Source organism: Dendropsophus ebraccatus, chromosome 15, assembly GCF_027789765.1.
Source record: "Dendropsophus ebraccatus isolate aDenEbr1 chromosome 15, aDenEbr1.pat, whole genome shotgun sequence".
NCBI lineage: Eukaryota > Metazoa > Chordata > Amphibia > Anura > Hylidae > Dendropsophus > Dendropsophus ebraccatus.
The window spans coordinates 47,538,134-47,552,326 of NC_091468.1; the positions used below are offsets into that span (position 1 = coordinate 47,538,134).

The following is a 14,193-nucleotide window of genomic DNA, read 5'->3' on the forward strand; positions in this document are numbered from 1 at the left end:
GAGATTTATCAAACATGGTGTAAAGTGAAACTGGCTCAGTTGCCCCTAGCAACCAATCAGATTCCACTTTTTATTCCTCACAGACTCTTTAAAAAATGAGAAGTGGAATCTGATTGGTTGCTAGGGGAAACTGAGACAGATTCACTTTACACCATGTTTGATAAATCTACCCCAGTGTATTTGGAACGGTTGCCAGAATCAATGGGGCCGTATCATAGAGGGGTGGGGGTTTCCTCCCACTGGGTGTGGGTCAGCCCGCCTCCAGTACTTCAGCCCAGGCCTGATGGTACATTCCCTTTAAACACTACAGTACCCCTTTAAGAAAGCTGGGCATAAACCGCTACCCGTACATCTCAATAAATTGAAGCAATGTTGTAAACAGAGGCTGCAGGCAACAGTATCTGTAAGAACAATTTAATGGTAAGATGGGATGGTACACTGATATTCAAATGCAGGGTTCTTGTAGGACACAAGATGCGTATCGTATTTACTCCCAATGTTATTTTTACGAGCTTTGTATAGGCAACTGGCAAGTACGATTATGGTCACTAAAAACAACCCACCCAGAGCACTTAGTATGGAAAGTATGAGAATATAACTCGGCCTAGTTGTGAACTCGGCACATGGAGCTCTGGATACGCCGTTTGTTGATGTGCTGTGCCCTTTCTTATTATAGGCCAATACACAAACCTTATATGTTGTATAGGGCAGTAAGTTATATAGCGTATACTGTCTCATTGTCACGTAAATGTTATCCACCGTTTCATTCGTGCCACTTTCAGGCTGATAAACAAGCTGGTACTTCTCCACCATAGAATTTGGAGAACACCACAGTATCTGCGCTGATGTATCCGTTATCTCAAACGCTCCTTGTACGTGAGGCGGGTCCGGAATGGTGTCATCTCCTGAAAGACCAGGGCACATGCATGGGGTCAGGAGCTGAAGCTCAGAGCATGGGGGCTGGAGATGCCTACAATGGTCATAGTCACAGGCTTTCATTTTACTCCTTGCTGTTGTTTGGATAAGTGGATTTTCTTCTTCGTCTAAACCTTCTTGGTAGTCCGTCACTATATCATATTGGTCCCCTCTAGAACTACCGCTCTCTGGAAACTTGTGTTCAGTAGATGGTCTCTCAGTATTGGCACTAAAGGACCATGTAAGTTCTTTCGGGTCCAAATCACTGTTCATTTCGGTGCTTGTGTTTCTCGTAGCTATACCGGATTCAGTTAGGGATACAGAAGTCGTTGAATCTTTTTCGAAAACCTTGGTGGTCAAGTCTGTAGTGTTCTCTAAGAGGGAATATTGGTGTCCTATTGTATGTGGTGTTAGGGTCGAGTCCAGGGAGTCTTTTGTTGTTCCCGATATAAAAGCAGATTGCATTACCGCAGTACTGGAGGTGACAGAATCTTGTGTTTCGTTATTCGGTTGACTCTGGCTTGGGTTGCACTGATCTTTTAGATCGAGCAAAGGAGTGGCTGGTACATCTCCTTTCATGTAAGTGCAGAAAACCTCTGATGGCCTAAATGGTCAAATAGGAGAGAGACATGGAAGATGTATTAAATATTAAAGGGGTTATCCAGCACTACAAAAACATGGCCACTTCTCCCCCTACTGTTGTCTCCAGTTCAGTTGTGGTTTGCAATTAAGCTCCATTTACTTCAATGGAACTGTGTTTCTAAACCCCACCCAATCTGGAGACAACAGTAGGGGGAAAGCGGCCATGTTTTTGTAGCACTGGATAACCCCTTTAAGCAGAGTAGAATACTGCATAGAACATTAGGTTACTGTAAACACTAGAGGGCGATAAGGAGCCTGCTGAAAACCATATGGAAAACTCACTGATAAGACCATGTTTTTTTTTTGTTGTTGTTTTTTTTTTTTAATGCATGGGCAGCCTAAGTACCTGGATTTATCAAGAGGTGAGAGCGCACTGGCAATGGTTTACTTTAAGGGGTATTTCAGTATCAGAAATTATATTTAAATAAAACTATCACCCTAAGCCATATAACTTACTAATGTAGTATTATCAATAACAGTACTGGTGTCAGCAGGTTGTTTACATGAAAAAAGATGAGAAGAACTACAAAATGTATATTGTCTATAGCTGACTGTCTACATTAACATTACATCATCCTCTGATGTCACAGGAAGCTTGGCTGGATCTTGTCTCTGAGCTCTCGCCCCCATCCACCTCTGTGATGTCACCACCTACTTTATGCAGCCTACACCACCATCTCCCTGCCATATACACTGATACATATGTATTTATTATTGGGATATGTATGAAGATAAGAAGAAAGTTATATAGATTTGTAATTTACTTCTATTTAAAAATCTCCAGTCTTCCCATACTTATCAGCTGCTGTATGTCCTGCAGGAAGTGGTGTATTCTTTTTAGAGAGATTTTTTTTATGGGGATTTGCTACTCCATTGGACAGTTCCTGTCTCAGACAGAGGTGGCAGCAGAGAGCACTGTGTCAGACTGGAAAGAATACATCACTTGCTGCAGGACATACAACAGCTGTTAAGTACTGGAAGGCTTGAGATTTTTTAAATAAAAGTAAATTACAAATCTATTTTTGCCAAAGTACCCCTTTATTAATGTGTATAGGATCATGCCATTGCCTCCTCCAGGACTATGGTGTCCCAGAGACCAGCTCTTGGGGACTGAATCTTTACACCTTTTTATAGATGTGTTAACATTAGGGTTTAGTCTATTACCCTTATTTTTCAAGTTTTATAAAACACAGTAGTACCTGGCCCTGAACACACATGGCTTTTCATCTGCTATTTTTACACTCATTTTCTGGTTAAACGTCTATCTATCGTAATTAGCATCAGCAATTTTATAAAATAGCTTCTGGCTGGCTTCTTACTGTGACTATACATCAAAAGACTCCAATTCAGCTGAGTCAGATAGCTTAATGAGTAAAGTTTCTGTGGATTTTTAAAGTACGTCAGAACAAAAACTTTTACCGTAGAAAATTCCCTATGTTGGGAGATTCCATTGTACTTTTAAAAACAAAGAATGGCAAAGTCACATGATGCTCAAACCACTTTGTGAGAGATGTGGGGTCCTGAGGATGGTCCAGGCATAAAAAGACTGAGAATCTCATTGGACACCAAAAGGGGCCTCCGAACACATAACTATACCAACAGCTGGGCCTAGGAGCCTTAGAGGGTCTGTAAGGTCTCTCTTCCCCATATGAGGAGGACAGTACCACAGACTACAGATTTTACATTGGGACCCAGCATCTTTGAGTTTTGCCTTTGACTTCCAAATTAAGTATTCTTTTAAAGGGATTTTCTCATCTGAACTAATATAGGAACGCTTGTAGGACTTGTTCATTTAAATATTGTGTGTGTGTAACACCCTCCCGCCGCTGCACTGTAAATTAACAACGATGCAGCCTATGCCTGAGGCTGCGGTAACGTTAATTTACGATGGAGGATGACACAGACACAGAAGCTGCGCCTGTGTCATCCATGGTGAGTCCTGGCTGTCAGTGATACCCGGGGACCGACCGCAACTGTCAGCACTGGAGTCAACCTCTACAGTGGGAGAATTCTCTGTCTAATAACCATCCCTGATGTTAGCCATGGACGCCGAAAGCCTCAGACCCCCCAGGACAGACACCAATAGCGCCTCAGACCCCAGTGATAGTTTTGACTGGAAAAATCTGTGATGGGTCTTCAGGCATGCGCTGCAGATGTGAACAGGGTCTTAAGGGAAAAGGAATCAGGAAGAATCAGAGCAGCTGATCCCAGCACCAGTCTTCTTATTTCCCTCTGTGGCGCAGTTTTTGAGTAGTTAGATCCAAAGCCAATATGTAAATTAGTTTGTTTGGTAGACTGGGAGGGGGGGGGGGGGGTTCCGTTCGCTTGCCCCTGTCCCGTTCGCCTGCCAGCCCGTACATCTACTTATGCATATTCATGTAGGCATAAGTAGCCACATCTCCCTCCTTGGACCATACCCATATGGGCACTGTTAGGCCCCATTCACATGTCCAGTGTTTTTCAAGGAGTTGGACGTCTGTTGATTGCATCTGTTTGGATGCGCTGGGTTGGGGGTCGGGGGCACTGGTGTTGTATGCGGGAGGAATGGGGGGCTAACAGGAGCGGGAAAGATGGGAGCCGGTGACGGGATCGGGGAAGATGGGAGCCGGTGACGGGAGCGGGGAAGATGGGAGGCAGTGATGGGAGCCGGTGACGGGAGCTGGGAGAGACAGGAGCAGTGACAGGATGACAGGAACAAAAGAGATGGGAGAGGAGAGGGACACAAGCGGTGGCAGGGGCGGGGGAGATAGGAGCGAGGAGAGACAGGAGCGGAGGGAGGCATCCGTGTAACGCCATCTGCATTATAACCTGTCCTATTTTTTCGTGACAAGGATGGCGGCACGGATGGTGTGAATGCAAAGATAGGATTTAATGGGCCCTAAAATTGTCCGTGGTAACGGATCTGCAACCACGGACAATTTTACGGAACATGTAGAACCTGTAGTTCCTTGTAATGTCAGTTTATTGTGGTGCGGGGTGTGTCAGACAATGTTTTATTACACCCAAATTATTCACTATTTTTAAACAAACAAGATTTTACGCTTGTGATGTTTCTTTATAACGGAATTTACAGTTTATATTACCTCAGCAATAGGACATTCTTACTGGTTAAAATCTTTACATCAAATTCACAATTGCAGAGTAGTGGATTGCCATGGAGGTCAATTGATAAAGCCTCTGGCATGGCGTTCGGAGAAGATATCTCTCTGATGTTGCAGCTGTAAAGAGATGAACTAAATTAATATTATTCCTTAAACATTATTTTTATTAATTAAGGACACCTGTCGCTAGTTTCATGCTGCCCAACATGATTCATTGCTTAGCGAGTACAGTCCTGTCAGGGGCCTAGTGTGAAATATGGTCCTTCCCTTCTCTCAGTGTTAGGCCCTGTTCACACTACAGAATGGGCGCAGAGATTCCGTGTGGAACCCCACATATGTCAATTCTTTGAGCGGAGAGGCGAGTGAGCCCTCACATTCAAACTGATAGAAGGCAGGATTCCGTAGTGTGAACAGGCCCTTAGCAGGAATGGGAATAAGGTTGTAAACAGTGGAGAGGGGGAACAAGTCTTCATGGTGGGCAGATCATAATTTGCACTGTATCAATGGAGATCCTGGATAACTGGATAACCCCTTTAAAGGGAATCTGTCACTAAGTTTATGTTGCCTTAAATGAGGCAGCATAAACTAGTGACAGAAATGCGGAACAATGCAGTATGCTGCTTACAGTTGTTCTCCTGATATGCAGGAGAATGGGCTTCATGTCACACGCCTCCCTCTGCCCTTCCACCAATAATAATAATAATAATAATAATATAATGATAATATTTATTTGTATAGCACCAACAGATTCTGCAGCGCTTATGATTGACAGCTGTCTGCCTATACACAGTATATATAACGGCCAGTCAGTGGCCGTTAGTGATGAGCGAACAACCCGATGTTCGGTTTAGATCCCGAACATAAAAAAAAAAAATGATAGTGATCGGTTGGTGTTTGTGTTTGCCGAACATTCACGAACAAATAACAGACTACAGTAGAAGCGTACATTTCGGTCTACTCACACGCGTACAGATTATCAGGTGCAAAGTGTAAATTATGCAGTTGTGTACAGATTGCGTACGTTTCTGTCCAGAGTTACGCACATGTGTACAGATTATCAGGCGTAAAGCGTAAGTTACGCAGTTACGTACGTTTGCAAGTTCTAATATGTTAGAAAATGATCGGTATAACCATTCTAATCATCAAAAAATAGTTGTGATCGGCGAACACAAACAATTAGCGCCATGTTCGTAAGAACAAAAGAACATTTACGAACATGTTCACTCATCACTAGTGGTCAGTGGGCAGAGGGAGCTAGTGCTAATGAATATCGAGGACTACTGAGCACACGCACATAATGGAGAGTATTAGTGTGCTGTGCCCAGAGTCCTTGTTATTCAGGAGGCTATCTCCTTATCGGGGTGTAATTCTTTTTCATTGAAGTGTGTGTGTACCTAATACATACCCCTGACTATAATTTTAGCTTTAGCTTTAATTCCCATTCTTTGCAGCTGCCATAAAGCATACACACCTCCTGCTGCGCTATCTATACAGAAAGGTTTATATTCCACTAACACTTACTTTTGAAGGTCCAGCTCCACAGTCCTTGTTGCATTTTCAAACATCTCCATTCTGATATAGGAAAGTCTCCTGGAATTGGAACAGTTTAGATACCCCAGCTGTGGGAACCATGTGATCAGATCATCTTCAAGAGCTTCCATAAGGATCATATTCCTCATGTAAAGCTCCGTCAGGTTTGATAGTTTTTTGATCCATGAATGATTCACTGAAATGTGAACATATAAGAAATAGTATTCAATGCAATATACCAAGTTGGTAGCTATTTCAGATATTAATGACATTATATTAAAATGAGTATCCAAGCAATGAGACAAACAATGGCTAAGGGTATGATTCTATGTAGTGCCGTGGCGCTTTAAAGAGTTCCCCGCTGCCGGCATGATATCGAGACATCACGCCGGGCGGGGAAAGAATCCATTACATTTTTTCCCTGTCCGTGAGGTCCGCAAATTTGCATACATCTGAATGTAGCCTTAGGGCCCCATTTCCACCGGACGATTATCGTTCAGATTATCGTTAAATCATTCGAATCTAAACGATAATCGTTCGGTTAAAATGCAGTTAACGATTAACGACCGAACGAGAAATCGTTGATCGCTTTATAAGACCTGGACCTATTTTTATCGTTGCTCCTTCGCAAAACGTTCGCAAATCGTTCGCATTGAATAAGACATTGTAGATACGAACGCAATTGCGAAAAGATAGCGAAGAAAAAACGATCGCAAATACGATCATAAGTAACGATTATCGATCCATGGAAATAAGTAAACGTTTTCAGGTCTTTCGCAATAGCGGTCGTTTGAGATCGTTAATCGTTAACGATTATGCGAACGATAATCGTCAGGTGGAATAGGGCCCTTAGTTTTTGCTTGAGTAGCTCTTCGTATCCTGCACTCATTACCTGAATTAATTGCACCTGTTTGAATTTGTTTCCTATATATAAAAAAACACCAGTCTACACACTCAGTTACACTGCAACCTCTCCACCATGGCGAAGACCAAAGAGTTTTCTAAGGACACCAGTGACAAAATTGTAGAGCTGCACAAGGCTGGGATGGGCTATGGAATTGTTTTAAGTGCTAAGTAACGTCCATTGTTTATACATAGTAGGAACATAGCCTTGATGTACTGGAAAACATGGTCAACTTTGAACAAGTTTTACCTTCTCAGCTCATAACCCACTGTGACTAAAGACAAGGGAACTTACAGTAAGTTCAGGTTCTCCTTCTCCAGGCCGTGGGTTTCAAATGCTGAGTGATTGAGTTCGCGCAAACCCAAACTTACTGTAAGTTCGCTCTTCTCTATTTGTGACCCATGGTAATCTTTTGCCAAGATCCTGAAGTCTGAATTATTCTTGTTTCTCCCTCTATCATCTGGACTCACCATTTGTGAGGTATGTACCACTTAGATCAAGTATTTGGAGTGACTTTAATGACTCCTCTTGGGCTTCTGTTGCGTTAAATAACGGGTCATCAATGTCTACAGATGAATTTGTTCCAATCAACGTCCTTGATAAATTAAGTGACAGCAGATATGGGAAGGAGGAGAAGGCAGATGGCTGGATGTGTACTATGGGATTTCCAGCAAGGGATAGGTATTTGAGGTTCTTCAACATGAGGCATGATGGTAGACGTGATAACAGATTACAGCTCAGGTCCAATGACACCAGTTTCCCCAGTACATGAATTCTCCAATAAATCTCTCCAATTTGGTTGTTTGCTAAAGTCAGGTTGCGAAGATTGTGAAGGTCAACTACATCTTGGTCCTCAATTACAGTTATGTTGTTGAAACTCAAATCCAAGTGCTCTATAGTTGTAGGAAGACATGTTGGTAACACGTCTAAATTCTTATGTTGTAGATGGCATATGACATTGCATTGCTCCCCGCAGGGAGTATCAGTTATGTTCAATGGTTCTGTTAGATTCTTGGAGACGGTAACAGTTCGGTCTGTGGTGTTGAGCAGAGCCGCGAACATTCCCATCTTACTAATAAGCAGCAATAAGGCAAACATTGTCTGCTGTAGGTCGCAAATGAAATATAAGCTATCCTGCAAAAATAAAGTAAAAAAAAATCATAAAAACATTAATAGATTAAAATGTACACATGGCAATTAAAGAGAAGATAGCACAAAAATGGAAAAAAAAACTTATTGCGATATACTTACTTATATTTCTTTGATCCCCTGACCTAATAAAAGGTTTGGAACACAATGGGACAGACTTATCATCCGGTGTAAAACTGGTGTAAACTGCCTCTAGCATCCAATCACAGCACAGCTTTTTAATTGTACGAGCGCTAAAAGCTGAGCTGTGATTGGTTATTGATCTCTAGTTTACAACCTTCTTCCTACATTAAAAATACTATTTGCCTCACACAAAAAAACAACCCTACACGTTATCAGTAAAATTCATGCTAGCATGAACTGATCCTCATGGTATAAGACATCTTTGGGTAAAGTAATAAAATTAGTTACCGGTAAAGCTATTGTGTAAAAGTTTAAAGGGATGTCTGAGATAAGAAAAAAGTTTTTTTATTTTTTATTTTAAAGAAGCAGTGGTAGGACCCTATAACCCTGAGTGATATCGTCCGAACAGTCGTGACCCACATAGTGAACATGGGTGAGTGGTAAATACTATGGAGATTTTATATTGTCTGTGGATAATTATATAGTCCTTTTACTAATATGGTGGCTATGTTTACATATCCCTGACACTGTAGTAGACACTTTCTAAACACTCGCAATCTGGTAAACCATTCATGTGGGTCATTTTTTACATGTAATTTTATTATTGTGTGGTTATTTTAAAAGTATATATACATTTTTATGTAATATTTTATTGCTAATCATGTTATGTTATGCATCATGGTAAATAAATTTTGATATTATTCAGACTTTATGCCCATAGTTTTTGTTGTGTATCCATAGTATAAAATAATGTTAACTTACCTTACCATGTTCCCTGGTGTCCTTGGGCCTTCCCTGGTCTGTGCAGCTTGAACCTTCTGAATCGGGGAAGGCCCCAGGACACCAGGGAACATGGTAAGGTAAGTCAATACTTTATTACTTTAGACTAAAGGCTAATGATGTCCGTGCAGCCCTTGCTGCCTGATAGTCTGCCCGTATAGTTGTTCAGTAAATGAGCGCCGATCTGGCAGATCCGCGCTCATTTATATTTTATGATCGGGCCGTGTAATAGGACCCTCATTCTTTTCTATAGATTATGACTGGTACTGAAGTTTGACCCGACTCCAGTGAACAGTTCCATTTACAATTCATATGGTGATATAGCATCCAGAAAGAAGAAACGAAAGGTATGTTGACCCTCCTTAAAAAAATGGAGAGTGCCCATCAACAGTCACCTCATTTGGTTGGTGTCTCACCTTACGAGGGGGGGGGAGGGCTGAAAAGTCCCACTTTTCTATATCCCCCACTGTCACGATTAGTTTCACAAATAAAGGTCATCAATGTAGTTGCTCGGTCACAATCACAATCCCAGTGTAACAGTGTACTAGGTCAAATAAACATAAGAAAGCAAAAAAAAAAAACAAGCTAAAAGAAGGTGCTGACGAGGCACAGTATATAATCGGCGGATCATCCAAAAATGCTTTGGGGCATGTTTGTTGATCGGTAAGAATTTTTTTTTTTTTTAATTAAAACACAGCATGATGGTGTTTTTTATGGTGTTTTCACCAGAAAAGAACCTTATGTGAAGAAGCCACAGTAAGGCTAGGGCTATACGGCGACTTTGGTTGCGTGACATTAAGTGTAACATTGTAGAGAAGGTTAGTGAACAGTGTCACATTGCAACTGTGAAACAACACAATTGTGATGCGACAGTTGCAAAAATTCTATTCTTGATGGGTTTCTGGTCGCGGGTCACAAATTGGAGATAACGTACATTGAGGTCAGTGGAAGCAAAGTCTCTTACCGTCACCCTTGGTGCGGCTCCTATGCTGTTTATTCTGAATTGCTCTGCCTGGTAAACCGAAAGGAGCACTGGGGATGGGGCTACTGCCCTGAGCACCAATCCGGCTCCCCTCCATTGATGATCATTAGAAGGGGTCGGCTGACCAGGGGCCATAGCCCCGCCAAGCAATCCACCCCCTAATGATCATTAATGGGGGCTGGCCGGATCGGTGCTTAAGGGCAAAAGCCCCTCCCTCAGGGCTCCTAATGGCTTATCAGGCAGAGGAATTCAGAACAAACAGCACAGAAATGGTACCGAGGATGAAGGTAACAGACATATCTTCATCCCCAGCGTCCCGTGCCCATTAGGTAAATATCAATAGGTTAGATTTGTCTAACCTGCTGATAGTTCCCCTTTAAATGTTTCAATCACCTATTCCCTTCTTTCCTCCAGACTATACACATACAAATACTTTAAAGAATTTAGAGAGGAAGTCCTATGTTTCCCAGGTCACCAGAGCGCTCACAGAGAAGGCAGTCATGTGATTCACTGACATGACTCTCTGTACATGTCAGACTTCATGTGTTTAGTCTGTTTTTTTCAACTAGCACAAGTCAGAAAATCTGCCTTCAGGAGACTGGACCTGGATTTCTGGTAAGTACAGCTTTGTTTTACAACATGATAACAACAACAAAAAATAATGAATGTAAATTGAAAACTTGCTTTATTTCACATCTACTGTACTTTCCTGAATTCCCCTGCCTCAGTATCTCAATGTTAACCCCTAGACGACCCTGGACGTTCAGTTACGTCATGGATGTCTGTCACCAGACGACCCTGGGCGTAACTGTACCTGGGTCTCTAAGGAGCTATGAAGAGCACGCTGGAGCGGAGCGCACTTCATAGCAGGTGGGGGCCGGCTGCAGTCAGAAGATGGGCCTTCACCGTTAATGAAAGGTTGCACTGATCGCTCTGCAGCTTGTCATTAATCCCTTAAATGCTGCAATCGCTGTGTTTAAATGTGACAGGAGCAGCTCCTGTCCCTTACCGATCGCCTTCCTGGACTGCCGAAAGGCTCTCACCTTCCTCCGTGCGGTTCGATCGGCGCTCTGCTGATATAATGTTGTTACATTATATGTAAAAAATTTTAATAAAAAGTGATCAAAACGTCCGATCTTCACAAATATAGTATTAATAAAAACTAGAGATCATGTCACAAAAAAATGACACCCCATAAAGCCACGTAGTTGAAAAAATAACACTGGTATAAGCGTCACAATAGGGCTGTTTTATTAATAAGTAATTGCAAAAAAAAAAGGATTTCATTAAAAAAAAAAATATATAACTAGAGAATCTGTGTAAACCTGCATGTGGTTGTGTTCGGACTGACCTATAGAATAATGGTATCATGTCGCTTTTACCATATAGTGCATTATGTAGACACAGGAACCCCCCAAACCTTACCATATTGCATTTTTTTCCAATTTCACCAATTTATATTTTCATAAATAATATTTTTGGGTTCCGTCATACATGTTATGGTAAAATGAAAGACGCCATTACAAAGTACAACTATTCCTGAAAAAAACAAGCCCCCACATGGCCTTGTAGATAGAAAACTGAAAGTGCTGGAGCTCTTAGAAGGGGAGGAGGGAAAAACGAAAACACAAAAATGGGTTATTTTGGGCTTAATCTTCAAAGGGTTAAAGGTTTTTTTTAACAAAAATCTTTTTCTTTCAAATCAACTGGTATCAGATTTTTAGTTTACTTCTTTTAAAAAATCTCAAGTCTTCCAGTACTTATTAGCTACTATATGTCCTGCAGGAAATGTTTTATTCCCATAGAAAACTTCTCCTGCTCTGGACATTTCCTGTCTCGGACAGAGATGGCAGCAGAGAGTACTGTCTCAGACTGAAAATAAAACAACATTTCCTGCAGGACATACAGCAGTTGATAAGTATGGGAAGACTTGAGATTTTTCAATAGAAGTAAATTACAAACCTATATAACTTTCTGACACCAGTTGATTTGAAAGAAAAAGATTTTAGCTAGATAACCCCTTTAAGTACACTTATACCTAACATTAAGACACCGAAGAAGGCAGAATTCCGAGCGGAGTTCGCAACGGGGATTCCGCTCGGAATTTCCGCCTCTTTTCCTCAGTGTGAACGTACCCAATATGTGTATAAGTAAAAAATAAAAAAAAATAAATACTGTTTTATTTAACCCTCAATGAAGTGTAACTCTCCACAATTTATGGCTGCACCCCAGTTTCCTGCCATATTAGTAAACCTGTTAAAATTAAAACTAGTTGCGTAAAATCTAAATAGGGAAAAAAAAAAACTACAACATTCATGAATCTGTGCGGGTATATTGTTTGCAGAAGTCTGATGTCCAGTATATGTGGTCCTACTGGTCAGCTATATTTCGGAGCCGACCTTACATGTGACCTACTCTGCTTTACTTCATAGTGAATACAATACAGTAGCAGCAATACCTGTGGCAGTATAAAAGCAGTCAGTCTTTAAATAGGCTATCTTCACACATAAATAGAGAAAAGGCGGTTGTTTTTGAAATTTAAAATAACGTCCGTTTTTGCCGCGATTTAACTGACTGCAATGCCAATGCATTGAAGTCAATGGAAAGACGGACGTCCAATGCGCACAATGTATTCAATAACGAACGTTTTTACCGCCAACTTCAATATAATGAACATGATCGTTATTTTCGGACGTCTTTTGCAAACAGACGACGTTTTTTATTAGTTGTTCACACACAGTTTTTCTTTTGTCACCGTTCTTTCTCCGTTTTGATCATTAAATTCAATGGACTTTTCAATTAAGCCGCATCCAAAGGCCAATTAGTAATCCCAAACTAGAATAATGTGTAAACACCCGTCATTGTACTAAGGGGAGGTCAGACAGCTAAAGAACGTCCGCTATTTTATACTCAAAATGACTGACGTAATTTTAAACGGAGCATAGAAAACGTTGTGTGAACATAGCCATACAGATACTCTAAAGCAGGGATGGGGAACCTTTGGCCCTCCAGCTGTTGCAGAACTACAATTCCCATCATGGCTGGACAGCCAAAGCAAAGCTTTGGCTGTCCAGACATGATGGGAATTGTAGTTTTGCAACAGCTAGCGGGCCGAAGGTTCCCCATCCCTGCTCTAGAGTGACATGTAATATTCTTTATAATCTATACCAGAAGGTTTATTGTCCCGTAGCTGACACACCCCGACTGCTGTATAACGTCTTCCATCCCGGCAGTACCAGATAGGAAATAAACTGATACTTTTCAGGAAGAACGTTTATAATATTTGATGTTTTTATTATGATTTTCTGACATACTTATAATTGATAGCAGGATGGATCCTATCCCTTATATTACATTCCCCACCTGTTCCATAACATTTTTTTTTCTCAAGCAGCAGGGGGAGCTTCCAGCCCAGCTGGGATTGATATGAGATACTCTCATACTCTCATCATTTCTAATATCTGAGGCTAATATTATCATGTTCTGTTTTTTTTTTTTTTTTTTTTTAAATGAAGATGGAGCACTAGATCATAGTTAATCCTTGGCTGGCATGGGAGAAAGCACATCCTACAAAGCCATCAGTCACAGACTTCATCTCCTATTCAACTAGCCAACTATTCATCAGAATGTCATGTTTATACAAATAGAATTTTAAGAGAACTTGTGAAAGTTTCAATTGATCAAAAAAATTTTAAAAAATTAAAAAAATAATAACAATAATACAAATAATTACACCACCACCAACAATAATAATAATAATAGTAATAATAATAATAATAATAATAATAATAATAATAATAATAATAATAAAAAATAACCACCATCATCTTCAACAACAAGGATTTAGCTAGTCACACATATGAACACATTTATATTTTTAACCTACATATATCTACATATAATCCAATGTTTGTATACAATGAGGAATAAGTGTCTACAAAACATAACGAGAACATGAATTCTCATGATCATACCTGGAAATAAAACTTGATGAAGGTCTCTCTTTCTTCTGTGAAATCTGTAGACAGTAAGAAAACAGCTCTGTGAAAAGATCTCTTTGGTTTCTC

The 14,193-nt window shown here is 40.7% G+C and overlaps 1 protein-coding gene across 1 annotated transcript; it reads right to left on the minus strand.

Annotated features, from left to right (window-relative positions):
- Positions 1–408: 408 nt before the first annotated feature.
- Positions 409–14,193, minus strand: LRRN4 (leucine rich repeat neuronal 4). Its single transcript, XM_069954668.1, has 5 exons — positions 14,101–14,193; positions 7,563–8,226; positions 6,180–6,384; positions 4,641–4,775; positions 409–1,519 (listed from the first exon to the last, which is right to left on the minus strand). The coding sequence occupies exons 2-5, from the start codon at positions 8,188–8,190 to the stop codon at positions 415–417; spliced, it is 2,073 nt and encodes a 690-aa protein (XP_069810769.1). The 5' UTR covers positions 8,191–8,226; positions 14,101–14,193; the 3' UTR covers positions 409–414.

Coding starts and splice junctions, on each gene's coding strand:
- LRRN4 (XM_069954668.1), bottom strand. CDS start 8,190: ATGTTTGCCTTATTGCTGCTTATTAGTAAGATGGGAATGTTCGCGGCT. Junction 6,385..7,562: donor TGGTACATACCTCACAAATG/GTGAGTCCAGAT, acceptor TTCACATTTCAG/TGAATCATTCATGGATCAAA. Junction 4,776..6,179: donor GTGGAGCTGGACCTTCAAAA/GTAAGTGTTAGT, acceptor ATCTCTTTACAG/CTGCAACATCAGAGAGATAT.